General features: G+C 42.2%; 2 protein-coding genes across 2 annotated transcripts; both read right to left on the reverse strand.

Annotated features, from left to right (window-relative positions):
- Positions 1-921: 921 nt before the first annotated feature.
- Positions 922-8,422, reverse strand: LOC133130901 (cytochrome P450 2F2-like). Its single transcript, XM_061245881.1, has 9 exons — positions 8,261-8,422; positions 6,924-7,091; positions 6,495-6,639; positions 6,146-6,306; positions 5,600-5,773; positions 3,094-3,232; positions 2,780-2,967; positions 2,259-2,400; positions 922-1,115 (listed from the first exon to the last, which is right to left on the reverse strand). The coding sequence occupies exons 1-9, from the start codon at positions 8,420-8,422 to the stop codon at positions 922-924; spliced, it is 1,473 nt and encodes a 490-aa protein (XP_061101865.1).
- Positions 8,423-14,879: 6,457 nt separating this feature from the next.
- Positions 14,880-26,788, reverse strand: LOC133130760 (cytochrome P450 2F2-like). The gene is made up of 9 exons (XM_061245582.1): positions 26,627-26,788; positions 25,531-25,693; positions 21,500-21,649; positions 21,171-21,331; positions 20,866-21,039; positions 20,461-20,599; positions 20,160-20,347; positions 19,607-19,748; positions 14,880-15,962 (listed from the first exon to the last, which is right to left on the reverse strand). The coding sequence occupies exons 1-9, from the start codon at positions 26,786-26,788 to the stop codon at positions 15,775-15,777; spliced, it is 1,467 nt and encodes a 488-aa protein (XP_061101566.1). The 3' UTR covers positions 14,880-15,774.
- Positions 26,789-27,530: the final 742 nt, after the last annotated feature.

Below are 27,530 nucleotides of genomic sequence, written 5' to 3' on the forward strand. Positions count from 1 at the left end.
TGTCACAGATCTCTATTTTTTTGTTTTCCTTCCTGCCATCACGGCCCTCACTCTTGGGAGGTCAACATTATTTTTAATACAGTTGTATTTTATTATTATTACACTGGTCATTTTGAGAAAGAGAGGTAATAAATGAACACATTGCAAAAACAAGCAGTGGGTAGTATGAAAGAGGGAGAAGAATCTCTCTGGTGAACAACAGAACATCCCCAGTCAATAATATCTTCGATAAATTATAGTGGAACGCAAACACCCCCAGCCCCCAAAATGAACAATCTCAGAGATGAACAACCTCAGAACCCTGTGGCATGAGGCAATTGTAGTCTATTGTATATCTGACTTATCAAATGCATTCACAGTTCTGGTTCACATAAATTGCCTGGTCTTTGGTTCAAACATACATTTGATAGACTCAGCTGGAAGCCTGTCTTGTGTAGTCCAGTATACATAATAATCCATTTACAATAACATTTGTACTATTATAAGAAACCTAGGTGCTGATTACACACTATCACCATGATTCACTCATTTATAGTGGGGAAAAGTGGCCCCAAAGTCATTGAGACAAACTGACATGTTTGTTCATTATGGCTATATCTCAATGTATGAGAAGCCTCTTTATTCTCCTCTACGCAATATACATATATATGTGTTTAACATTTGTACCTAAAAAGTTACATAAAATGTGAAATATATTTGAAGTTGAAAAATAAGAAAACTGTCCTCTCTTCAGATTAGTGTGACTGACCACATGTGAACAGGTTTACCTCCGAGCATGAAGTCATCCCTCTTGTTTTGGAGAAATTAACAGGGTGACAATTTACTCACGTGGCAACTTACCCCACTCTCCTCTACAAAGCTGTATTTTTCAAGGAAAATGGTTCCAAGCAACACTGTTATGATTGTGGCCATTTTATGAGTTCACTGAACTGAACTGCTTCTCAGTCTAACACCCATTCTGTACGGTTTGGGTGTATGATTAGCACCAAAAATAGGGGTGTAGTCAGGCACCCCTGCGTCTCCAGGCCAGACAAACTTGAAGCGGCGTAAGAGCGTCACGAGAATGAGGAAGAGCTCCATGCGCACGAGACCCTCTCCTGGACACAGCCGAGGCCCTGCAACACACACACACACACACACCCACCGACACACACACACACACACACACACACACACACAAACACCATACACACACACACCCACCCACCCACACACACAAGCACACGCACACACACACACACACACACCCACACACGCGCGCACACACACACACACTCATACACGCACACACACACACACACACATGAACACACACATACACACACACACACACGAACACACATGCACACACACACACACACAAACACATGAACACACACATGAACACACACATACACACACACACACAAACACACACATACACACACACACACACACACACACACACACATGAACACACACATACACACACACACACACACACACACCCACCCACACACACACACACACACACACACACACTGTGTCATGGCAATCTGTCAAAGCCAAACTAATGTCAAAAGTATAACTCAAAGAAAAAAGTATTATTCAAAGGAAAAACTCAATTCTATGTGAATTATTATGTTTGTGTTTTTAACTGTCTGCTTGATTTTTTTTTTTTAACTGTCAGACCCCACAGGTAATGAGATGGCATAGACACACCTTACTCCTCTAATCCCACACCTGTGTAAAATCAGTGTCAAAAGTAAGTAAAAGAAAAAGAATGCAAATGAAGGTGAAAAATAATTAATAAAAATAAAATAAATTCAAACAAAATTGTAAGAATTAAAAACAACAATAATTCAAATAAATTGGAAGGTTAAACGTTTGATAATGTTTTGACTTATAAACTTCCAACATTTGAATTCCTAAAAGCAGGTCCTTCATTGTGCAGGAGCATGGATAGGGGGTAGGAAAAATATATATAATAATAATGGAGTGAATGTTACCTTTGGAAGCTGTATTGTTTAAACTGCTTAAAAGGATCTGTCCATATGTCATATTACACTTAAAGTACAGCAACTATTCTACAAGTTGTTCTACTTAACTGAAAGCAAAATATGGGGGCAGCCAATAGCCTAGTGGCTAAGGTACAAGATCCGTGCAACCCCACATTGCTGTCCCCTGCTTGTCTAATCAACTGTAAATCACTTTGGATAAAAGCATCCGCTAAGTAACTAACTGTTGTTATCACTGCTCAGGATGTGTTTGATTCTTACCTGCAGAGAAAGGCATGAAGGCCTCTGGCTTCACAAACTGCCCCTCATCGTTTAGGAAGTTGGAGGGGTTGAAGTCATGAGGAAACTTCCACTGGCTTTCCTCACTCAGTACAGAGGTGAGGTTGGGGATGATGATGGTTCCCTGAAACCAGAACAGGCAGGGAAGACAAGATGGAGGGATGAGGGGGAAGGAGACATAGAGGGAGATATGGAAATGAGGGAGATAAAAAAATACATTGTGAGAGTTACTGTAGTAGTTTGCTGACAGTAATATTGTTGGACGCAATTGTTGGGCTGTGCTTCTGATACCATGCTCTCTGGTAAATGATGCTTTGCTGTACAGGGGAAACTACTCTGACAGCAGAGATGCACAAACTACCAATGCCAGCTCAGTGGGGAGGACCAGCAGTGTCTGGCAAATGGCAGTTGACCGTTGGCAACTACAGTGAAGTGGAGTGTTTCTCATCAGGAAGTTACATGTGGTTAAGCATCTCCCCGACATTGATGCTCTGTGGCCTCACCTTGGGGATATCGTAGCCCATCAGCCGTGTGTCTTTGGTGGTGGCGTGGAACACAGCGAGAGGTGCTGTGTCGGCGACTCGCTGATTCTCGTGGATCATGGCCTGTGTGTAGGGCATCCTGTGCCTGTCCTCAAATGTGGCCTGCTCCTTCTCCCCAAGCACCTCATCGATCTCCTTCTGACACCTCTCTGGAGACCACAGGTAGAGACGGCACATGTCACTTAGCTAGGAGATGCTGTTCTCCACCATAAAGGCAGTTGCAGCTGTGAGCAATTCAGTCTCATGCAGCCATAGGAACACAACTGATAACTTACCCTGAACATCTGGGTGAGTCGTGATGTACAGAAAGGCACTGAGTAGTGTGTTGGCGCTGGTGTCTGTTCCAGCAAAGAGGATGTCCAACAGGTAACTGACCAGCTGATAATCACTGAAGGAGGAGCCATCATCTCCTCTCTAACAGGGACAGCAATGAAGACACCAAGGAGAGAGAGATTCATTGGTAAATATGAACCCATCATGTGACGTTGAATGATCCTCACTTTATTGATTGCCTACTCTGGATCCCTCCATCATCCAGAACTACCACCCGGGACCTCTTCTTCCTTTTCCATATAAAACAATAGAATGAGCCGCTTCTAGTCAACTTTCTTCTTTCTTTTCTAAAAACAACCTGCTAGATCTAGATCAGTTTGGCTTCAGATCTGGCCACTCGACAGAGACTGCGCTCCTCTCCGTCAGTGAATCACTCCATGCCGCACAAGCAGCCTCCCCCTCCTCTGTCCTCATTCTTCTAGATCTCTCTGCTGCCTTTGACACTGTGGATCACTCCATCCTCCTGTCCTCCCTGTCAGGAACGGGGATCTGTGGCACAGCCCTGGACTGGATTGAGTCCTACCTCTCTGGTTGTTCCTTCCAGGTTCCCTGGGCTGGTACAGTATCGACACCTCGGCCCCTTGCCACAGGAGTTCCCCAGGGCTCAGTCCTGGCCTGCTTCTTTTCTCTCTTTACACTTGTTCCCTTGGCCCTATTATCACTGCATATGGTCTATCCTACCACTGCTATGCGGACGATACCCAACTCTTCATCTCATTTCCACCATCTGATACACAGGTTTCAGCTCGTATCACTGCTTGACGTCCAGAGCTGGATGAACAATCACCATCTAAAGCTCAACCCAGGTAAGACTGAAATGATCTTCATCCCTACCATTACCGCTCCCCATCTGGATCTCTCCATTTCCCTAGGGGATACCACACTGACGCCATCACCCTGTGCAAGGAACCTCGACGTGATGATGGACAGCAGACTGTCCCTCTCCGAGAACATTGCGGCGCTGACCCGGTCTTGCAGGTTCTTCCTATACAGCATACGGAGAATCCACCCCTTTCTCACCCCCTACTCGACCCAGCTCCTGGTCCAAGCGATGGTTTTGTCCCGCCTGGACTACTGCAATTCCCTCTTGGCTGGCCTCCCAGCGTCCGCCATCAGACCCCTCCAACTTATCCAGAATGCAGCAGCTCGTCTGGTCTTCAACCTTCCCAAACACTCGCATGTCACCCCCCTGCTTACTTCCCTCAACTGGTTGCCTGTCATGGCTCGCATCAAATTCAAAACATTGGTGCTAGCCTTCCAAGCAGTTAAGGGGCCTGCCCCAGCTTACCTCCAAAAAATCATCAGACCTTACACCCCTGCCAGAACTCTTCGTTCAGCCTCCACAGGCCGCTTGGCACCTCCCCCTTTCCGAACTTCCACCTCACCCTTACGACTACTGTCTGTTCTGGCTCCACGGTGGTGGAACGAACTCCCCGTTGAGGTCAGAACAGTAGAATCTCTTCTCATTTTTAAGCGCAAACTGAAGACGCACCTATTCAAGCTGCACCTCTCCCTGTCCCTCCCTACCTCCCTGTAAACCTTAATTGTTGTCTTTCTGTGATTTACTTGTGTATCAGGATGTTTAGTTTGGCTAGGTAAGCAGTGTTTGGCTAGATAAGGGGTTTGTTCATACATTTGTGTGTTGCGGTATTACCTATAAAAAAATAAAATAAAATCTTGTTGTGCAGGTAGCAGTTGAAATTGTACTTCCCTCTAGGGTCTTTCAGTGCTCTTATCCCTGGTTGTGGGTATGCACTTTGTACTTTGTTGTACGTCGCTCTGGATAAGAGCGTCTGCCAAATGCCATTAATGTAATAATGTACTATAATGTTGAAGCTTGCCAATTTGCCCTCTTTGCTTAACCCTCTCTGCTGGTCAATTATAGCAGCCAATTACAGTGCTGTGCAGATCTTAGGCACCCTAGACTTTATAATATATATATGTTAATTTTTTTTTGTGTGTTAGTATAAAATAACTCATTTGAGATTTCCAAATTTTCCAAAAGATTTAATTTTACAGAGAGTATTTAATTTTTAAAAAGTAACATATTACTGTAAGCAATTGACATCTTTTTACATAAAACTTGATCAAGGCTGTCTGAGATCAGAAGGAAGGTCTCAACAACCTCCCTGCTGATTGTCTTATAGGACTTCAGGACAGCGTTGGCAATCTCAAAGAAGTGATGCAGTTTTAACTTGGAAGGGCGGTCACAAAAAATATTGATTTAAGTTTTTAACTATTCTGCCAAATTACTAAAATGTAATGTTAAATGTATAGTACGTTTATTTAGGACCTTTCATTGAATTATTTTTGAAATAATTTTTGTTATACAGGTGCACAGTACTGTATATGGCACTCCTTGGTGGCACTGGAACCATAATGATTTGGGTTTGGGCTGTGGGGTATACACAGGCAGAGAGCATGGTGGTCAAACATGTCCTGTGGTACCTTTTCCATTTCATCTAGGTAGCAGTTAATTAGGTCCCGTGGCTCTCCTGGGACCCGAGACTCCTTGTGTTGGGACACCTGGTCTGCCAGCGACTTTCTGATCATGTTCATGTTCTGAAAGACCTTCTGGAAGGGCAGGGGCAGATACCTCAGCAGGGGCAACATTTCATATATCTGCAGTGTGGAAGAGACCGCAGAGAAACAAAATGTAAGATTATTTGTTAGGAAAGGTAGTAGCCCACATTTGTTTTGACCAGATGAAGATGTCGAAATGCGTATTGTAATAAATAACTTTTTGCACCCAAAGTCAGTCCCATGTTGTTTCTGGGTTGTTGTTTTTTAGTGTCATGGAATCAGTTGAGACCACTCCTAGCCATTTTTAAACCAAATACAAATACAAGCAGATGAATTCAGTTTATTCTTGTTCTTCAATAAGGAGTTAATTTCTCATTTTCTTTAAAATATCAAATAAATTGTCCCCCATCAAAAAGAGTAACCTGCTACCCTCAACCTACTGTTGTACTGGACTGAGTGTGATGCATTTACCATAGTCCAGGGGCCATTGCTGATCCTTGACATTTCCCTCAAAAGGTGAATATTCTGCTGCAGAAACTCATCATCATGTGTGAATCGAGTCCCCAACAGGACCATACACATGACGTTGAATGTGGCCTTGTGGAACAGGATCTGGGGGTCTATTGCCTTACCTACCAGAAATGCCAGCAAAGCAGAAATTAGTACTCTTGCTTTAGTCACATTCCTAAATTGTTAGTTTATGGTTAATGTTTCCCATGTTAGAATACATTGCACTCAGATGAACTCTCATGACTACAGACAGAGAGAAGGTCACAAAGGAAATTGAGCTTTAAAGGAGTTTTTTGTTATTAAGTGCTACCAGAATTTTCTAATTGTGAGGCTATGTAGGGAATCTCTCCCAGAATCCTCCCCTCCATGGATCGTTTCCCCAGGCCGAAGTTCCATAGGGTTGTGAGGGCAAATCTCCGGTGCTCCTTCCACACTGGCCCATGTTTTGCCATTGTATTATATTCACAAACCATTTTAGCTTTGTATATTTCTTTTGTTGAGGTCATTCACATGAGCCATCCACAGAGCACCATTTAATTCCTGGTGACTAATGCTATTTTCTAATATAAAATTCTACTATTTTCCTAATGTGATTTGTCTGTCTCTGGTTCAAGTCACTGTGGATAATATGTGTTTATTACATTCTTTCAGAATTCAATATTCTCATGTTTTTTTTTTTACAACATTTAGCTTGAACTGACTGAGTGAATTATTATTTTGAATGATGTAAAATTATATATTTACCTGTGTCCTTTGTTAGATGATTTAACATAAGCCCTTTAGGTCGTCCAGCAAACTCCACAGATTGAGTGACCAGTGCTTCCTTCATTGCCTGCAGGCCGTTGAGCACCACAGCTGGCTTCCTCCCAAGATAGATACTGTAGACCTTCCCATAGCGCTCCGACAGCTTTGATTGGTAATGGAAAATGGAAGTCAAATGAACAGGCTTGTCATGTGGAGCTCGAGACAAGGTAAGTCCATTTCAGTTTAACATACTTTTGGACCACAGATTTTAAATAGATTTGACATGCTGCTTTGGCCTCATAAGAAACATCTCAATCCATCCATTTAAAAATAATATAGGTTTTTGTTTGTCAGATATCCATGTCATCTTTCAGAGTACTTTGGGGCATATATATATATAAATACATTTATATATATATAAATTCTGCCTGGGTTGCCTCCTGCCAACTAGGGACATCTTCCACCAGGGCTTGGAGGAGTTCATCCATCTTTGCAGCCTCTAGCTGTTCCGTAGGCAGGGCACCTTATCCCCGGTGGTGAAGGCCCCCTCACTATTCACCCAGTCCAGACACGACCAGCATGTCCCAGTCCTGTTTTTCCGCCGACTCATCCAGGGCATACCCGTCCCAGCCTCAGCAGGGGCCCAGGTCTGTACCTAGCCTGGGAAAGGCCTCAACAGTGAGAGCCAGGAGTTCCCCCAGGTAACCCAGGGGGTAGGCCTCGATGTCCTCTCACCACTGGTGTGGTGCCTCTTTCCTCTCAAATATAAACCTTACAAAAAAAAAAGAAATCTGTCTACCAGAGGTGAGCTATGCCCACTTTCTCCATCAGTTATCATGTAGGGCTAGGAGTGGCCACTGACCACGAGGTGGACAGGCCAGATGAAACAAAAGACAGGGTTGGTTTACTGCCTTTTACTAAATAAAAATACAACAAAATCTTAAGACAAATAAATAGGACAATCAAGCTAACTGACAATCAAACTGGCAACCCAAAAATGTAAAAGAAAAGGAATCAGAAAGAAAAAAATTAATCACAAAAATACCATAACAAAACTTTCTCATGTAGCAGTGCCCACAAACAGCTCTCAAAAACCCAGCTGTCTTTACGCCTTACACCAAGGACAAAAAATTCTAAAGCACAAAGATTAAACACACCGCAAGTCAAAAACAGGTACTGGTGACAGATGGATTTTTCCGACCAATTTCCTCTAATACACTAATACACTGGATGCCTCACTCATTTGCATGCTACGTGCATATGTACATGATCAAATTTTGAATTGGTGTTCAGAAAGGTGCTCTTATTCATTTACTTTAGTTTTTACTGTACCTTCTTGAGATCGTTGGGAAGACTTTCCAGGTTAAGCTGCAGCAGATTTCCAAAAATCTGGATGGGTCGAGGTCCGGGGGGGAAGTTTTTTGGCCTCTTGGTTCTGAAGAGGAGGAAGAGGAAGCTGAAGCTGATCCAGAAGAGAATAACAGAGCCCAGCATGGTGACTTCTGTTCTACTGTCCTTTCTGCCAGTGTATTACAGTTTTTTACAATCGTTTTCACTCTTGTCTCAATACCATGTCCACTTTTTCAAAACACTTAACACATTCACCATATCATTAGACTATGTGAACTAAACTGTGGATATTTTTGCATTGCTTTCATACTAAAGGCATTCAATCACCACTTCTTCCAAAATTCATGAATACCTCTCTCAGTCAGTGTTCACTACCAGCAAATGTTTGTACAAATACAGCAAATTTTGCAGACATTTAGATACTCTGTTCAAAACAGTTAACTTTCAGTTCAAAACCCAATACAATTCTGATCATTGTGGAAGGAAATATGCTGCATTTTGGCAGAAAAATGAAACTATATGCTTGAAATACGTAAGACAGATCATTCTGATTTGAGCAGAAAGTTTATTCAGTTTATTCATTTTTTTTGTTTGCAGCCTTGTTACCATCTATACAAAAGTGATCATACTTGCATTGAAATGTGCATGTATATAGGGTAAATATAGATGTAGTTGTCACTGAAGAGATTTTTCCACGATTACTGCTGTATATGTACTGTTGAAACACCTGGCTGTCATTTCAGTGAACAACCTACCCAGGTGTTTGTTGTTTGTGCCCCGTTACCACATATACAAAAGGGGCCACCTTTGGATTGGCATTTGCATTCTTTAGCCTTGGTGGGGAAAATGGATGCAGCCAGAGGTAGAGGAAGAAGACATCGTGGAAGAGCAAGAACAGTTGTGTCTGGTGAAATCAGAGCCACAGTCATTGATCATGTGGTAAATCATGGTCTGTCCCTGAGGGAATCAGGTTGAGGGTTCAACCAAACTTGCCTAGATCCACAGTCGCTTCAATAGTGAGGATTTTCAGGCGAACCAACAAGTACTATACAGTATTTACAGCATTCTGACTGAAGGAGTTCAATTGATGTGTATATTACAGCAGTACTGTGATTTGAGAAGTCTCCAGAAAAAGCAGATGTATCAGTGCACATTTGTCTTTGACTCACTACAGGACCCAGCGGTTACCTCACACAGTCACACAGGGGGAAGGGGAAGAATGTTTACACCTCAACAGGAGGATACAATAGTTGGGATGGTCATTGTCAACAACAGCATCAGGCTAAGAGAAATACGCAACAACATAATCGCAGACAAGAACATATTTCCAAACATTGACAGTGTAAGCACTACAACCATTTCAAGAGTGCTACAGAAACATCAGATCAGGATGAAACAGTTGTACACTGTCCCCTTTGACAGGAACTCTGAGGGTGTCAATAAACTCAGGTACCAATATGAGGTTTATGAAGGTATATGTGAAGGTTTAGGACCACCACCCACATGAACAGATGCCACTTCTAGATGCAATGGCTGCTGGGTGTATGACATAACAGTGGAACACATCCAGGGCTGGATAAGGCACGCAAAAAGATGTTTTCCTCGGTGTATAGCAAGAGATAACATTCGGAGTGATGTTGATGAAAATCTATAGCCAAATGCAGAGGACAGGATGGATGGGCCAGGCCAACAGTAGACTTCTGATACTGATAGGCAGACAATATATGTGCGAATTACTGTATATAGTGGAAATATTGCTATTTGGTATGTATTTGTTATTGATTGTAATGTATTTTGAGTAATTGATTGTATTGTATTTTTCTTTTCTGAATTACAGTATATTGCACTGTGAGAACAAACGTCAAAATACTGTAAACCCTCTGAAGAATACTGTTGCTTTTGTGATTTGTTTCTTTATCATATATTGTTTTACATTACACAGTAAAAATTGTTATTCTGGGTTTCCAATATAGTAAAACATTCATTCATTTACAGTTTACTGTAAATTTACCACACTCAGTCATGACATCTATTATGAGAGGCAAACCAACAGATCAAAAGTTTATTTTGCTGCTTGGCTTGAAATATTTGTGGATGCAAAAATAGAGGAAAGGGAAACACATAATATATGTATTTAGCAATGGTCCATGTTATTTGTGTTTTGCAGTTCATTGAACATTGAGTGACAAAGTAGTCTTATGGGAGAGAGCATATGCTATAGTTATGGCAGCATGAGTCACTTTTGGGTGAAATATTAAGTGTTTTGGTGCTTGAAGTGCATTTTGCACCAAAGGTTAACTGATGTGCTCAAGTGCGTGTTTCAAAAGCACACTGTGTGAAGAGTTTTGAAAAAGTGTGAAAACGATTGTAAAAAACTGTAAATGTAAATAAATATATATATTTTTTTATTTCTGACTTTTCCCTTTTTCTCCCAATTTGGTAGCCAATTGTACCCTATCTAATCCAATTACTGTTAGCTGGGGGATACACCACCCACATCCCGTCCCTCGGCGGCCTGAAGGGATCTGGCAATCTGAGAACAACACGCCCTCTTCAAGCCGTCCCGTCTCATGCTCGTGACCTTGATTCCGAGGCGCCCGGGGTGCTGTTGTGCACGGAGATCTGCTAACCCTGCCAAGTCCCTCCCTCTGGAGCAGCGAGCCAATTGTGCCGCTCCACGAGAACCAGTCAAACTTGTGGCAGTGTATTACAAACAAACCCACCTCTTAGTTATATTAATATTTTCAATGATTTACTGTTTGTTTACCTTTTGTTTAGGCTGAGATCCAACATCATCAGCTGTCTGTTCTCTCTCTATCACTTCCCCACCCCTGCTCAAAAACTTACTTCATGGCTTGGGAAGAGGAACAGGAACATACATACATACACAGATAACGGTTGTTGAATCCTTATGATTGAAATCTGCATTTTTTTAAAACAATTCCAGTTTAGAGTGGAAACCATCCATCCATTATCTTAACCCGGAGCCTATCCCAGCATACATTGGGCGAAAGGCAGGAATACACCCTGGACAGGTCGCCAGTCCATCGCAGGGCACACACACCATTCACTCACACACTCATACCTATGGGCAATTTAGACTCACCAATCAGCCTAACCTGCATGTCTTTGGATTGTGGGAGGAAACCAGAGTACCCGGAGGAAACCCACGTGACATGGGGAGAACATGCAAACTCCACACAGAGAGGCCCTGGCCGACATCCGTGCCGCCCGAGCAGAAACCAAAGTACTGCAATTTGGTTTTGTTACATGGATCCCTTGTTTCTTGAGGCTCGAGGTATGTTCACTGCACTTCACCATGCTTACTAGCGAACTAGCTGAGCTAACCACGCTACAGGTATACTACAATAACTGAGACTAAGTACCATTTTGAAGGTTCATGTTTGGTCTCCTTAGAAATAGATTAAAATCATTAATCTTTTGATGGCAATATCATATTTCTCAATCTTGCTTCTAGCAACATAACAGAACTTAATAAGTAGATTGTCAGTTCAGTTAAGTCAGTTCTGCATCTGGGACAAGTTACCCAGCTAATTCAGTAATCCTGTGGGAAAGGCAAGTTATCTTGCAGTTTCATTGCCATTTTAATGGTGTAATATTAGGCTAGTAATGCATATTTAGGCTACCTTGCAAAGGTACACCTGGGCTTTACTTTCATAGCCAAAACAAGTCTGAAGTGCAGCATGCAAGTCTATTTAGCATGTGCTTCGACACACGTTTTGCTAGTTTCATAGTTTCATGTCATAATGCAAACACATTCAGCTGCATCAAATTAGCAATACGCGGATAATTACCATGCCCACACCTCCTTTAAAGACCAACCCAGCCAAATAGGCGCATAGTGCTTTGTTATTTTAACAAATAGCTGGAGGGAAAAGGGTAATTAGTCTGTCTGAATGTAGCAATGAAGCATGTATTTGGGTTACTGACGTGTCGAGTCCGAGATAGGGCCCTCTGTAAATGGTAAATGCCTGCATTTATATAGCACCTTTATCCAAGGTGCTGTACAATTGATGCTTCTCATTCACTCATAGGTTAAAATAGGCTAACAAGCTCATCAGGAGCATTTAAGGGTTAGGTGTCTTGCTCAGGGACACTTTAACACACCCAGGGCAGGATCGAACCGGCAACCTTCTGAGTGCTAAATGACAGCTCTTACCTGCTCTTACCTCCTGAGCTAATGTCGCCCTGTTTTGACTCAGTCTGTTACACACACAGGGACACAAAAAAAAAAAAAAAAAAAAAATCAAGATTACAGTCTGAAAGAATATTATTGTGTATTTCTATCAAAAGTATTAAAAATACAACATGCCATTATCAAGGATGATAATAATATTGATCTTATTTAGACAATATGAGTTGCATGATGACACAGATACAGTTCATGAATTATTATTCAAAAGTCATGAAAGCTTGCACTAGCCTATTAGAGATGAATAAATCTACTCAGTCTACTGAAAATGTGCTTAAGATGTTTGCATGAGGAGGAATATTACAATACAGCCCTGGATGTTATTTGCGGCACATAAAATGAAGCTTATAATTAACAATGAGGTCATTATTTAATCATGGAGCTCAGCATGGTAACTGCTGTTGTGCTGACTAATAACAAACATACTCTATATCAAATGTTTCCCTTTTCAATTATTTACTCTTATGTTTATTGAACGAGGCTGATATATTAAGCAGGGGCCAATCCCCCCAGGGAGCAACATGAGATTAAGGGTCTTGCTGAAGGGCCCAACAACTATACTGATCTTATTGCTACACTGGGGCTCGAACCACCAACCTTTAAGACAGACCTGGAAAGTCTGTCAGCAGGGAAATGCCAGTGTATTTTATTTCAGCCTGTATATTTACCACACAATACAAAATTACAGAAAGACAAAAATACATACAAATGGAACATAAACTTAAAGCTTATTTTATAAACAGTCACAAATGTCAAACTTTGGCACTTACGGTCTGAAATTAAGACGATTCCAATACCTCGAAAACTTCATTTAAATGTTCAATGAACACAGCTCATTGGAAACACAAAACATAATTTCCCAATTCCTGTTCTAAGCTTGGGAAGAGTAAAATATAACAGTAAAGTGAGTGAGTGAGTTAAGACTATTAGCTCTGAAAAGTTTCAGAGATAATAGCATTGAGTAAATGTCAGTTCAGATGAATAGCACACAGCAGGGATCAGTGAGGGGAAAAATGAATGAAGGGCTGGGTTTGGATGCATTAAGTGAAGGTAGGCTCTGAAACTGGGCTAGGCTTTCTTCTGCGTCTGTGATTTTGTTTGCACTTTCTGTGGATCCTTGTCCAGAGAGTGCCTTCCACATTTTCCTTTTATTGGTTCCCTCCAAACTGCAAAATAAATCTTGCCTTAGTTTCATTTTATTGCACAACCATGGGCAAACTTGCCTCACCCTTGGTCCTGCTACACATGTTATGCAGTTCACTGTGATCGGTCTAGCACTGGTTAAAAATGGAAACGTAAAACATGTAAATTATCTTTAGTGGAATGTATGACACTTCCATAAACATAGCAACCCCATAGAATGTAGTACCAATCTACTACAATCTACTAAAAAGTGCACAAGCCACTTGCATTGAGATGAAAAATAAGTCAATTATGTCAAATGAGGAGGGGGATGTCAAATGTGGCACCACTTGCAGGGGTACCTTTAATTAGGCCTGAATGTAACTGCGATAATGTTTCCTTTCTAGCTGTTATACAGTTCTATGGTTTTAAATCACAGACACGGAACATATTAAAAAAAAAGTCTAAACTAGCAAGCTGAAGGCAGTTGCTCCTGTTTGTCTGCGTTTGAGAATGTGATTTCTGTACAACTGTGTTCAAGAAAATAGCAGTACCACATCAGTAACCTGATGAACCACTGTTATTAGTAGTAGTGATATTTGTCTGCATTAAGATGAAAAAGAACAATGAATTGAATAAAATACTTAAACCAAGCACCAGCTACAGTTTGAATAGTTGTTTCTGAATTTGATCAAATGCTGTTTGTAAACGCTGAAGATCCTCACAATATTTCAGGCACTATTATACACAACAATGTAGTTAGAATTTCAACAGGATAAAAAAATGGTTGTGGTGGGAATTTTAATTTATTCCTGTAAGAAAACACTCAGAGACAAAGACAGTAAATAAAATCCAATCTTTACTATGCATAGGGTCCAAGTTACACGCAAAAACAAGGACAGAGGTTTCTCTCCTTTGTCTGGATATATGTATGCGTGGAGCGCAACAAATGTACGCCCCCTTTGATTAAACATTCCCAATGATCAATATTCAAAGACAATTCCCCACTCTTCTCCTTACTACAGATTGTTTATTCCTGGGGTCACAACCCTGGTCCTGGAGAGCCGCAGGGTGTGCTGGCTTTCGTCTCCACCTTAAAATAAGCAAGCGACTCAGACCCAAGAAACCAGGTGAGGTGAGTTAACTGTGTAATCAACGGCTTTCATTGATCAATTAATGCCAAGCAACAACGAAAGCCAGCACACCCTGCGGCTCTCCAGGACCAGGGTTGCCGACCCCTGGTTTATTCATATCTCCCCCCCCCCCTTCAAGGTACTGTCTATGCAGATACATGTTCTCAAAACATTCCAGCATGATGTATACGCAGGGGCCTGTGTAATTAACTGCGCGTCTGAGAAATCTATCTTATCTTGTTTTAACTCCCTATTTCCAGGAAGATAATCCCCATGGTAGCTTCCGTCATGAGGTCTCATGAGGTCTTATGTTTTTGGTTCTGCAGGCTCTCAGGCACCAAGACAAGATAACCCAGAACACACAGTTAATGGCCGTAGCCTTGGAGGCCCACAATACAGACAGGGAGAGACATCTCCACTCACACAGTTACAGAAAATAATATTCATTAGCACAAAGCAAGTTATGGTACTTTAACAATTATGTATGATCTGGATCACTCCAGCATAAGCAACTAATAATAAGATAAGCAATTAATAATAAAATAATCACATGAATATATAATTTCAACAACATTGTTTTAGTTTTTAGACATAATAAACAACAGAACAATGTAAAGTAGCAGAGACAAAGCAAAACATAGGAAAAACAAAAAACAGTAAGAAACAAAATATTAATTAGTATGTAGCAAGTGTAGACATGATGACATAAACATGTATCATGATTATCAATTATTATGCAGTAATAAATATCAGTTGGGGATGTTAAAAATGATCATTGGCAATTCTTCTGAAATATAATATTAATGGCAATAATAATCTGACATAAATTTGAACCATGGGGGACACTGTTCATAAGCCTCTTTCATACATTCCTGTCCTGCACATTCTGTACATTATTTAACTGGACCACAGCAATTTAGAGCAAATGAGTTCCATAATCTCTACACCATGCTGCCAATTCTGATTAGAAATGTGGGTTTATAACCGTGATCATAATTGTTTGTTCAGAAACATTTGTTTGTCTAGACTTAGTGATCTGCCCTAAGTCTGACAACCATTCTGTATGGTTTGGGTGTGTGGGTAAATCCAAAAATGGGCTTGTAGTCAGGCACCCCTGCGTCTTCAGGCCAGATGAACTTGAAGCGGCGTAAGAGCGTCACGAGAATGAGGAAGAGCTCCATGCGTGTGAGAGCCTCTCCTGGACACAGCCGAGGCCCTGCAACACACACGCACACACACACCCACCCACACACACACACACACACGCACACACACACACACACACACACACGCACACGCACACGCACGCGCACACATACACACGCGCACACGCACACCCACACACAGACACATACACACTCACACACACACACACACACACACACCCACACACACCCACACACACACACCCACACACACCCACACACACACACACACACACACACACACACACGGTGTCATGTCTAAAGACAACAGTTTGAGGATAATGTACACATTGGATTTTCACCATAACCTGACTAATTATAGAATTGTGACCATCGTTAAAGCAAATAGTTGAGGTAATAGAGTCAGGTGAGAGAAAGTCCCTGCTGTAAAATCCAGTTATGCCAGATTGAGCTGGTCAAGCTGGCCATAAACAGGTCTTGCTGGGTATGAGCATGGCCAAGCTGGAGCTGAGAGCTGATCTGAACTGGTCAACCAGCTACCAGCTGTTTCAAAACCTAGCTTGAGCATGTTTTTTTTCAACAGGGGTGACACAGCTGGAATGCCAAAAGCATAAACATCTGAGCAATCAACAGTATCCTCTACACTAATGGAGTCGCTTTCTGAAATGCTTTTTTGTGTGGGGAGGGGGGATTAACAGAGTTAACAGGGCGGTGCTGTAAATGAGCATGTGTATTCAGTGAAATTAGCCTGTATAGGGGATATCGTGGTCTGTTGTGATATGGAGTTGATTGTTACGCAATGCTTTCTGAGCGCAAAATTGACACAACTGTTGAATTCCAAGGTGAAAGAGAACGCAGGTTGGCTTGTTTCTGATTGGGCCAAAAATATATATAATTGGGTAAAAATGGACCCCGTGTCACAACAGACCCCAATCTCCCCTACAGTAAATAAAGGTTAAATTAAAGTTGACAATCATAAATTGCTTGCATGTGGAGTGGAGATATTGCCTCTGCAGTAGTACTCTTACATAAGTACACGTAGCAGGCTGCGGACTTGCAAATGAAAAACAGGGAAAGTCAGCAAGATGTATCTCAATGATGCATCTCTTCTTATTGAAAGGTTTACACTCGGCACCATAGAAGAATAATGGAGGGGACATTCAAATAACTGCCTATGGTCTTGATTTTTTATTTAATTTTAGGTCATCTGGTCTGGCCCTGGAAAACAGTGCCCTGGATACGATGGTTTCCATAGTCCTACTGCATTTAAAATACAGAGAACTGTTCAGAAGTTTATAACTTCACGGAATGACATTGGGTGGTAAATGGTTAAATGGTTGGCATTTTATATAGCGCCTTTATCCAAAGCGCTGTACAATTGATTCTTCTCATTCACCCATTCATACACACACTCACACACCGATGGCGATTGGCTGCCATGCAAGGCACCAACCTTGCTCCAAATCCACCAAATCTTGCTCAGGGACACTTCGACAGACGACTGCTCTTACTGCCTGAGCCATGTCACCCCAATGATCATCTATGATCTCAACCGCCAAAGTGGCAAGTATGAGTTACATGGCACAGCTGAATTCTACCTGCATTTAGCGGATGATGGATGCTAATGCAATGCTGTGGTGCTTATCTATAACAAAGCAATAAAAACTTTGTTTAAATATTTATTTCTGTTTTCCTTAAAGGTGCAGATTAAACATAAAGAAGCCAGCTTCAATAAAAAAAAAAAAATATATATATTTTGGGTACACCCACCAGTTAAAAAAATACCAAACAAACATAAAAAGACCAGCTTTTTCTGAAGCTGATCAAAGACGGTAAAAAATGGAAGGAACAAATATGTCACTAATCATAAAAACATTAGGTCAGGAAGAAAATGGCACAACCACTCCATTCTCCTCTCCCTCTTGCCTTCCTTTCTTCTATCTTCCCTCCATTTTTCTCTCCCTGATTCCATTCCTGCCTTTAATCTCACTCTTTTTTCCTTTCCTTTCTTTATAGCCTTCTTCCTTCCATCTCTCCCTCCTTCCATTCTTCCTCCCCTCCCATCTTTCACTCTAACCTTAATCCTTCCATACCCATCCAGCTCTCCCTCCCTCCCTTTTAACCTGTTCCTACCCTTCTTATCTCTTCCTCCTACCACCCTGCTTGCTCCCCTCCATCTCTTAAATGAAGTATCAATTATCTCATTACGTGAAGCTGAAGAATTTGTGGTTTAACTTTAGTAGAAGCTGGTTTTCAAAATTGTGAGAATCCGGGCTTGTTCTTCTGGGGCTGGAGACAAGTCCTGCGATGCTGAAGAGCCTTTCAGAGGTGGCAGAGGAATGCAAGGGTGTGTTCAGCTTCACAAACAATGTTCAGACAGCTGGAAAAGACCTGAGCAAGCTCACATTATCTGCTGAAGAGGCCAAGTATCCTTCCAGTTGCTTGGAGTGTTCTTGTGTATGAAACGATTTCAGGGAGGAAGAGTATTTGTCCTCAACCTGATCGGATTTGTTTGCTTCACCTTGCTGCAGTGAGCGTTCTTCAATGTGCTCCTTTATGTACTCAATGCCCATTTGGATTGTGGCTTTATCCTTTGTCCATTTCATTTTGAACTTGGGAAGAAGAATGGAAGCTGCAATCAGCTCAGGATTTCTTAGCATGTGGCTGAAACGATTCTCAATACCCAGCTTTAGAGCATCCACCAGAGGTTGACAATACTTCAATGACAACTTGATTCCGTCAAGTTTGACGATCAGCTGGTTGATTGTTGGAAGTAGCCACCCCTTGTGAGTGTTTTTCAGCCAGCAATATGTTCACGGCCTGGGCAACTGGACTCATAGCGGTGGCATATTCCATGAGGAATACAAGTTCAGTTCGGTTGAACATTGGAACCTGCAGATCTGTGCAGATGGATCTACCAGTTGCCCCTCCCTTGGCTGTGACTATCCTCAGTAGTCTTTCCACAGCCAGGAACCATCTTCCAGTTCCATCTTCTGGCATTTGGGTGCAGCAGCTGGAGGGAGCAGGCATCTTGAATGGTTTCAGCTGCTAGTGTGGATCTTCCACACTTATTCCAAAGTCTGTAACATTTGCCAAATGTTGGCTGGTACAATTTTTTGTAAGCCTCGCTGGATGTTGCTTTTGTGGCATCAACCGTACTTACAAGGTTAAGTAGATGGCATGCACAGCGGTGGTGTTTTGGTAGCTGGTAATGGGAACCATCGTCTTCATTCAAGAGTGCTGTGACATCAATAAACTCTACTTCTTCATTTTCCTCATAATTATCTTCATTTCCTGGCAGACCTACATCACAACCACCAACTGCTAGGCCATTTTCATTCTCACCCAAAACCTGGAACGCTTTAAAGAAATTAGAACCATTGTCTGTTGTTGTTCCAACAATCTTTCCCTGGATTTCAAACTCATAATGGATGTCATTTAAGGCACTTGCCAGTTCATCAAATGTGTTAGAGCCTCTCAACTGTTTGCTGGCAAGGGCAGCTGAGCATCTGTTAAGACTCTCAGGATCTATCCAGTGGGCTGTAACACCAATAAAGCTTTGTCTTCTGATCGACCAGCAGTCGGTGGTGGTTGCAATGTGATCAACTCCTCTCATGGCCTCAGTCACCCTTTTCTTCATTTCTTTGGTGTTTGTGTTTTGTGTAAGGCTTGGTGTTTGGTGTTTGAGACTTACCTGCAGAGAAGGGAATGAAGGCCTCTGGCTTCACAAACTCCCCCTCATTGTTTAGGAAGTTGGAGGGGTTGAACTCATGAGGAAACTTCCACTGGCTTTCATCACGCAGTACAGAGGAGAGGTTGGGGATGATCATGGTTCCCTGAAATCAGAACAGACAGAGAAGGAAATATAATGATGGAAGGATGGCTATAGATAAAGTGTGAACAAAGAAATTAAATGGAAGCGCAAGCTTGTGTATCCCTTTGCTCACAATACTTTTCTGAGACATACTTTTTCTCTTGGCCTTTTCTGTGCTTCAAGTATCATCCACATCCCCAGATCGGGGTCTGTTATGACATGGGGTCGATTGTTACACAGTGTTGTCTCAGCATGAAACTGACTCAAAACTGGTCCGTTGAAATCCGAGGTGAATGAGGATGTGTATGGGGGTGCGCAATGTGATTTACAACAGGCTAACTTCTTTCTGATCAAGGAAAAAAACATATGGTAACAATGGACCCTATCTCACAACAGACCCTGATCTACCTTAAAGGATGCCTTGTGGCCTCACCTTTGGGATATCGTAGCCCATCATCCGTGTGTCTTTGGTGATGGCATGGAAAATGCTAAGTGGCACCGTGTCGGCGACTCGCTGAACCTCGTGGATCACAGCCTGTGTGTAGGGCATCGTGTGTCTGTCCTCAAAAGATACCTGCTCCTTCTCTCCAAGCACCTCATCGATCTCCTTCTGACACCTCTCTGGAGACCACAGGGAGAGATGGCACATGTCACCGAGCTGGGAGACGATGTTCTCCACCTTGAAGGCTGTTGCAACCATGTATGTAACCATAGAAGCACAACTGATAACTCACCCTGAACATCTGGGTGAGTCATGAGGTACAGGAAGGCTGTGAGGAAGGTGTTGGCAGTGGTGTCTGTTCCACCCATGCTGAAGTCCAGCAGTAAAATGGCCAGCTGGCTTTCACTGAAGGAGAATTTGTCATCTCCTCTCTGACAGAAGAAGAGAGATCGATTTGTAAAATACGAACCCATCATTATTTCATTATGACGGCATATTCATTATTTTAAACACATCATTGTGCTTTGCATCAATTCAGAAAACCAAAGACTATCACCCACATCCTCTAAAATGTATCTGCTCACTTTCTACTTATTTTGAATCAGCGATACAGTAGCCGATTATAGGCTACCCCTTGCTGGTACTGGGCCGATACGAATTCAAGCATTGTGGGCATTGTGGTTAAACATTGTGTTACCTTTTCCATTTCATCTAGGTAGCAGTCAAGAAAGTCCCGGGGCTTTCCGGGCACCCAGGACTTCTTGTGTTGGGAAATCTGGGCCACTGCGCCTTCTTTCAGGGTGTTGTAGTTCTCAATGGCCTTGAGGCAGGGCATGGGCAGGAACCTCAGCATCGGAAATGAATCATAAATCTGAAGTGTGAAATGGTACAAGGTGAAATGTAACTATGCCTACATGAAAAACAAAGCCAATTCACTTTGTTCTCTCCCTCTTCTGTAAGCAATGTGAAGGCGTGTTTGGACTGGGTATTTGGTGTTCTTACCAGTGTCCAACGACAGTTCAATATCTTGTTGTTCTGAGTGATGCATCTGACAATGAGCTGTAGAAACTTGTCGTCGTACGTCAAGCGAGTCCCATACAGGACAGAGCAGATGATGTTGCATGTTGCATTGTGAAACAGGGTCTGGGGGTGTATGGTTTTGCCTTCCAGAAATGTCATTAAACAGAGATCAGTGCCCTTCCTTTCTTCTCACGCATAAATAAAACCACTTTATTCTATAAATATACAATTTAAGCACAAAGCATTCAAAGAGGTCTACAGAGGCCAAATGATAAGTTTGATGCAAGGGTTATCATTGTTATTATTGTTACCGGCATTCTTCTCCAAATAAGAGGTGATGTAGGAGGTCTCTTTCAGAATCCTGGCCTGCATAGAATTTTTCCCCATGCCAAAGTTCCGCAGAGTCATGAGGGCAAATCTCCGTTGCATCTTCCATACTGGCCCATCATTCAGGACAACCCCTAAAGGATGAATTTAGGTGTATCATCTGCCGTCAGTTTGTATATATCACTCAATACATGTAAGCAATGTGTACCAGAAGCTTGACAACAAACAAGCTGGGACTTCCCCATTAAAGACAAGCTGAAACAGAAGTTAGAGCAGCACTAGTGAAATGGATCTTTAGGGGGATTTTGGCGTGGAGTCAATTACGTCAAATGAGGAGGGGGATGTCAAATGTGGCACCACTTGCAGGGGTACCCTTAATTAGGCCTGAATGGAACTGCGATAATGTTTCCTTTCTAGCTGTTATACAATACAGTTCTATGGTTTTAAATCACAGACGGAACATATTAACAAAAAGTCTAAACTAGCAAGCTGAAGGCAGTTTCTCCTGTTTGTCTATGCGTTTGAGAATGTGATTTCTGTACAACTGTGTTCAAGAAAATAGCAGTACCACATAAGTAACCTGATGAACCACTGTTATTAGTAGTAGTGATATTTGTGCATGGCAAATAATTTACTTGTAGTAGTGTAATAGAAAAACAACAGACCCAACCGTCATGACATGCATGCTGCTTGTTCTGAGTAATAGACTCACTCATTGAGAGGGGCATTTTCAAAATAATAGCAGTGTGGAGTTTAATTAGAGAATTCATTCATTCTGTGAAAAAACCGGTGTCATTAATTTTCCTGTATTAAGGTAGAAGGGAAGCAAATGTTTCACACATTGTTATAAAATATATTTTCTTCTGAATAAAACGGATGTTCCAAACATTGTTCGGAGGAACAATGTTACTCATGAAAAAGTTGATTTGGGAGGGGAAAACGTATAAAGAAGTGCAGCAAATTATAGGATGCTAAGCTAAAATTATTTAAAATGCTTTAAAATGGCAACAAAATCCTGAAATATGCGGAAGAAAACAAGCAACTACTGTTAAAACGGATCTAAGAATAGTCACAATGGCAAAGATTCAGCCATTCATCAGCTCCAGAAAGATCAAAGATGATCTACAATTACCTGTAAGTGCTGTGACAGTCAGAAAATGTTTGATCGAAGCTAAGCTATCAGCAAAAAGCACCCGTAAAGCACAATTGTTGAAAAAAGGGCATGTGCAGAATCGGTAAAAATTTGCCAAGGAAGACATCAATTGGTCCAAAGGGAAATGGTGTAACATTCTGTGGACTGATAAGAGTCAAATTGTTCTTCTTGTGTCTAGTGATCGTCAACAGTATGTCAGACGACCCCCGGGTACTGAATTGAAGCCACAGTACACTGTGAAGACAGTGAAGCATCATTCATTCATTATCCTAACCCGCTTATCCTGAACAGGGTTGCAGGGCGGCTGGAGCCTATCCCAGCATACACTGGGCAAAAGGCAGGAATACACCCTGGACAGGTTGCCAGTCCATCGCAGGGCACACACACCATTCACTCACGCACTCATACCTATGGGCAATTTAGACTCTCCAATCAGCCTAACCTGCATGTCTTTGGACTGTGGGAGGAAACCGGAGTACCCAGAGGAAACCCACGCAGACACGGGTAGAACATGCAAACTCCGCACAGAGAGGCCCCAGCCGACGGGGATTCGAACCCAGGACCTCCTTGCTGTGAGGCGGCAGTGTTACCCACTGCACCATCTGTGCCGCCTACAGTGAAGCATGGTGGTGCAAAAATCATACAACAAAGATAAGGACCAGGGCCTATTTTTTATTTATTTATTTATTTATTTATTTTTTAAATCAACAAATAAACAAACAAACAACAAAGCAAAAGTGACCAAACTTAACTATCCAAATACTGCTTACCTAGCCAACTAAAAATACCGAAACACTACGCAAATCACAAAGACAACAATTAAGGTTCACAGGGAGGTCGGGAGGGATGGGGAGAGGTGCTGCTTGAAGAGGTGCGTCTTCAGTTTGCGCTTGAAGGTGGGGAGAGATTCTACAGTTCTGACCTCAACGGGGAGTTCGTTCCACCACCGTGGAGCCAGAACAGACAGTAGTCGTGAGCGTGAGGTGGAGGTTCGGAGAGGGGGAGGTGCCAAGCGGCCTGTGGAGGCTGAGCGAAGAGGTCTGGCAGGGGTGTAGGGTCTGATGAGTTTTTGTAGGTAAGCTGGGGAAGACCCCTTAACTGCTTGGAAGGCTAGCACCAATGTTTTGAATTTGATGCGAGCCATGACAGGCAGCCAGTGGAGGGAAGTAAGCAGGGGGGTGACGTGTGAGTATTTGGGAAGGTTGAAGACCAGACGAGCTGCTGCATTCTGGATAAGTTGGAGGGGTCTGATGGCGGATGCTGGGAGGCCAGCCAAGAGGGAATTGCAGTAGTCCAGGTGGGACAGAACCATCGCTTGGACCAGGAGCTGGGTCGAGTAGGGGGTGAGAAAGGGGCGGATTCTCCGTATGTTGTTTAGGAAGAACCTGCATGACCGGGTCACCGCTGCAATGTTCTCGGACAGTCTGCTGTCCATCACCACACCGAGGTTCCTTGCACTGGGTGATGGCGTGAGTGTGGTATCCCCGAGGGAAATGGAGAGATCCAGGTGGGGAGAGGTATTAGCAGGGATGAATATCATTTCAGTCTTGCCTGGGTTGAGCTTTAGATAGTGGTTGTCCATCCAGCTCTGGATATCACTCAGGCAAGCAGTGATACGGGCAGAAACCTGTGTATCAGATGGTGGGAACGAGATGAAGAGTTGGGTATCATCCGCATAGCAGTGGTAGGATAGCCCATGTGCAGTGATCACAGGGCCAAGGGAACAAGTGTAAAGAGAAAAAAGAAGCGGGCCTAGGACTGAGCCCTGGGGAACTCCTGTGGCAAGGGGCCGAGGTGTCGATACTGTACCAGCCCAGGGAACCTGGAAGGAGCGACCAAAGAGGTAGGACTCAATCCAGTCCAGGGCTGTGCCACAGATGCCCGTTGCTGACAGGGCGGACAGGAGGATGGAGTGATCCACAGTGTCGAAGGCAGCAGAGAGATCAAGAAGAATGAGGACAGAGGAGAGGGAGGCTGCTCGTGCGGCATGGAGCGACTCACTGACGGAGAGGAGAGCGGTCTCTGTCGAGTGGCCCGATCTGAAGCCAGACTGATGGGGGTCTAGCAGGTTGTTGTTAGAAAAGAAAGAAGAAAGTTGAGTAGAAGCAGCTCGTTCTATGGTTTTAGAAAGCTCGTTCTATGGTTTTCCTCTTTGCCTTATGCCAAAGAGGAAATGCCCCTGAAATAGAAGTTTCAACAAGACACTGACCCCAAACACGCAACATCTTGGTTTCAGACAAAAAGGATTGAGGTAACGGAGTGGCCAGCTCAATCCCCCGACCTCAACCCCATTGAAAACTTGTGGGGTGACATTAAACATGCAGTCCCTGCAGCAAAACCCAAAAATTCACAGGAACTGTGGAATGTAGTTTGTTCATCCTGGGCTGACAAAAACAACGGCAAATAATATTCAGTAATTTGAAGTGAAGTTATATCGTGAAAAATGTATTCAGTTTATATAGTAAGTGTTTGAGTTTGAACAGAAAAATGTCAACACTGCCATTTTTTTTAACAGATTAAGATTCCCTTTCTTTGCTTCCTGTAAAAGAATGACGCAGACTTCATAAAAATGTGTTAATGCTTTGATTTGGAATTGAATGTGTAATGTCTCCACTACATTTGAAATATGGAACTAAAAGCTACTGAAATATATTTGCACTTTATTAACTTTTTTTAATGCACTGCTATTTATTTGTATAACTGTATATAATAGAATCAGCATGGATCACGCACAGAACTCAAAAATACAGAATAATTATCAGGCAGTATCAGAACTGCCACGAAGAGACAGGAAGTTGTGGAGAGTGCAGTATTATGTCACATGATGTACAAGTTATGTCATTCAGTTTATTGTGTTTTTACCTTTATTCTCTGTCATTTGGTTGATTAGAAAGCCTCTAGGTCTACCGGAAGATTCTGCTGAGTGAGTGACCAGCCCTTCCTTCACAGCCTGCAGACCGTTCAGCACCACAACTGGAAAGCTCCCAAAGTAGACACTGTAGACGTTCCCATAGCGCTCCGACAGCTTACATTCATAGTGGAAGATGGAAAAGGAAAATCTGCATGCAGTTGCTTACAAGCCAATAAAATGTGCATGCACTTAGCACACTACCTTGGTAAAATACAACTAGCAGCTAGATCTAGAGCTATAGTTTCATCTGTGCGACAATCACCCAGGTAGGTGCTAATTCATGATGGCCGAAAAGAATTTGCTAAATTTATTGCAAAAGTACTTTTGAGATAATGTGACAATGCAGAATGTGAATCAAAACCTTTTTATTGTTCAAATTAAAAAGACTGACAGGAATCAACACACTTCTAATTAGGTTGCTGAATGCAATTGTTTAAGTTCTTTCATGATTTGCTCCGTAAAATTGTAGTTGTCTCTGCTACCCTACAGGCAAAACAATGCAAATATTTAATGTTTGGTTCACTTGAGTTAGACTGCCTTTTAAGGACAACTAGTCAATTTCTGGTTATATTCATTTAGCTAACTAGCTAACATCAGCTACAGTTCTCATTACCAAGCCCAGACAGTTTGGGTGAACTTTTACAGTGGGAAATTTAGGCTTAGAAGATAAGTTTTAAAATACATGTAATGTATAATGTAATGACTGAACAATGAAAACAAATTAAGCACATTTGTTTTATTGTTCCCTAAAGACAACTGTTAAGTGTCATATTCAACCACCATGTTACTCCTTTAAGGAAAAGAATTGTTAACAAAAATGAACAGATTGTTAAAATACTGGGATTGCAATTGTGATTGAAATACAAACAAACATACACAGGGGGGGGGGGGCAGCTGTTGGTAACTACTGCATTAGGTTTTGTTAATGATCTGAATAAAAGCAAAAAGAATCAAAAGAGCGAAGAAGGATTTCACCAAAGTAATTCACAAGGTACATACACATGGCACATGCATGATAAACTTTTTTTAAAACAGTTTTTACTGTACCTTCCTGAAGTCATTGAGAGGATTGATCAGGTTCAGGTGAAGAGTGCTTCCAAATATCGGGATTAGCCGTGGTCCGGGGGGGAAGTTTTTGGGCCTTTGCTCTCTAAAGAGAAAGAAGAGCAAGCTGAAGAAGACCCACAGAAGAATCAGGGAGGCTAACATGACTGCTTCTCTACTGACCTTGGTGTCCTACAATATATACACCCTCCACCCCCGCCAAATCAACATCAAATAAACATACATTGACCCACATTCATGCTCATACTCCACCTCTCCGTATTGTTGAATCTTTAACTCCTTCAGCTTAAAGTGCCCCACGGATTCTGGGCTGATCAGGTGATGACAATTTGCACTCCACATTGGAAAAATGCAAATCTACAATGGAATGGGATTTACTGGAGATGCTGTGACAGGACCTGAAATGAGCAGTTCATACTTAGCAACCTACCAATTTGTCTGAATATAAACTTTTCTGCAAAGAATAATGTCACATTTTACAGAAGCATTTGGTTGCGATTATATCTGATAATGGTTGTATCAATTAGTTATATAGTTTATAGGGGCAATTACTGCTTCACATGAGTGATATGGGCATTTGATAACTTTTTTCATTAAAATGAGGGGCAGCTATAACCTCATGGCAAAGGTGTTTGACTGAGACCTGGAAGGTGGTTCAATCTGTTGGGTCCTTGAGCAAGGCTCACATTGCTGGGGTCTTTGGCCCCTGCTTAGTTTAATCAAAGTTGCTTTGGATAGAAGCATCAGCTAAATAACTGTGACGTAATTAAATTAAATTAAATTTTCTGTATTGTACACCTATCCAGTGTTGTATTTTAGGTGTCCTGATATCCATAAGAAAACATTTGTGTGGTTTTAATTATCAAAAACAATCTCTATTGAGTTT

Source organism: Conger conger, chromosome 6 (assembly GCF_963514075.1).
Source record: "Conger conger chromosome 6, fConCon1.1, whole genome shotgun sequence".
Classification (NCBI taxonomy): Eukaryota; Metazoa; Chordata; class Actinopteri; order Anguilliformes; family Congridae; genus Conger; species Conger conger.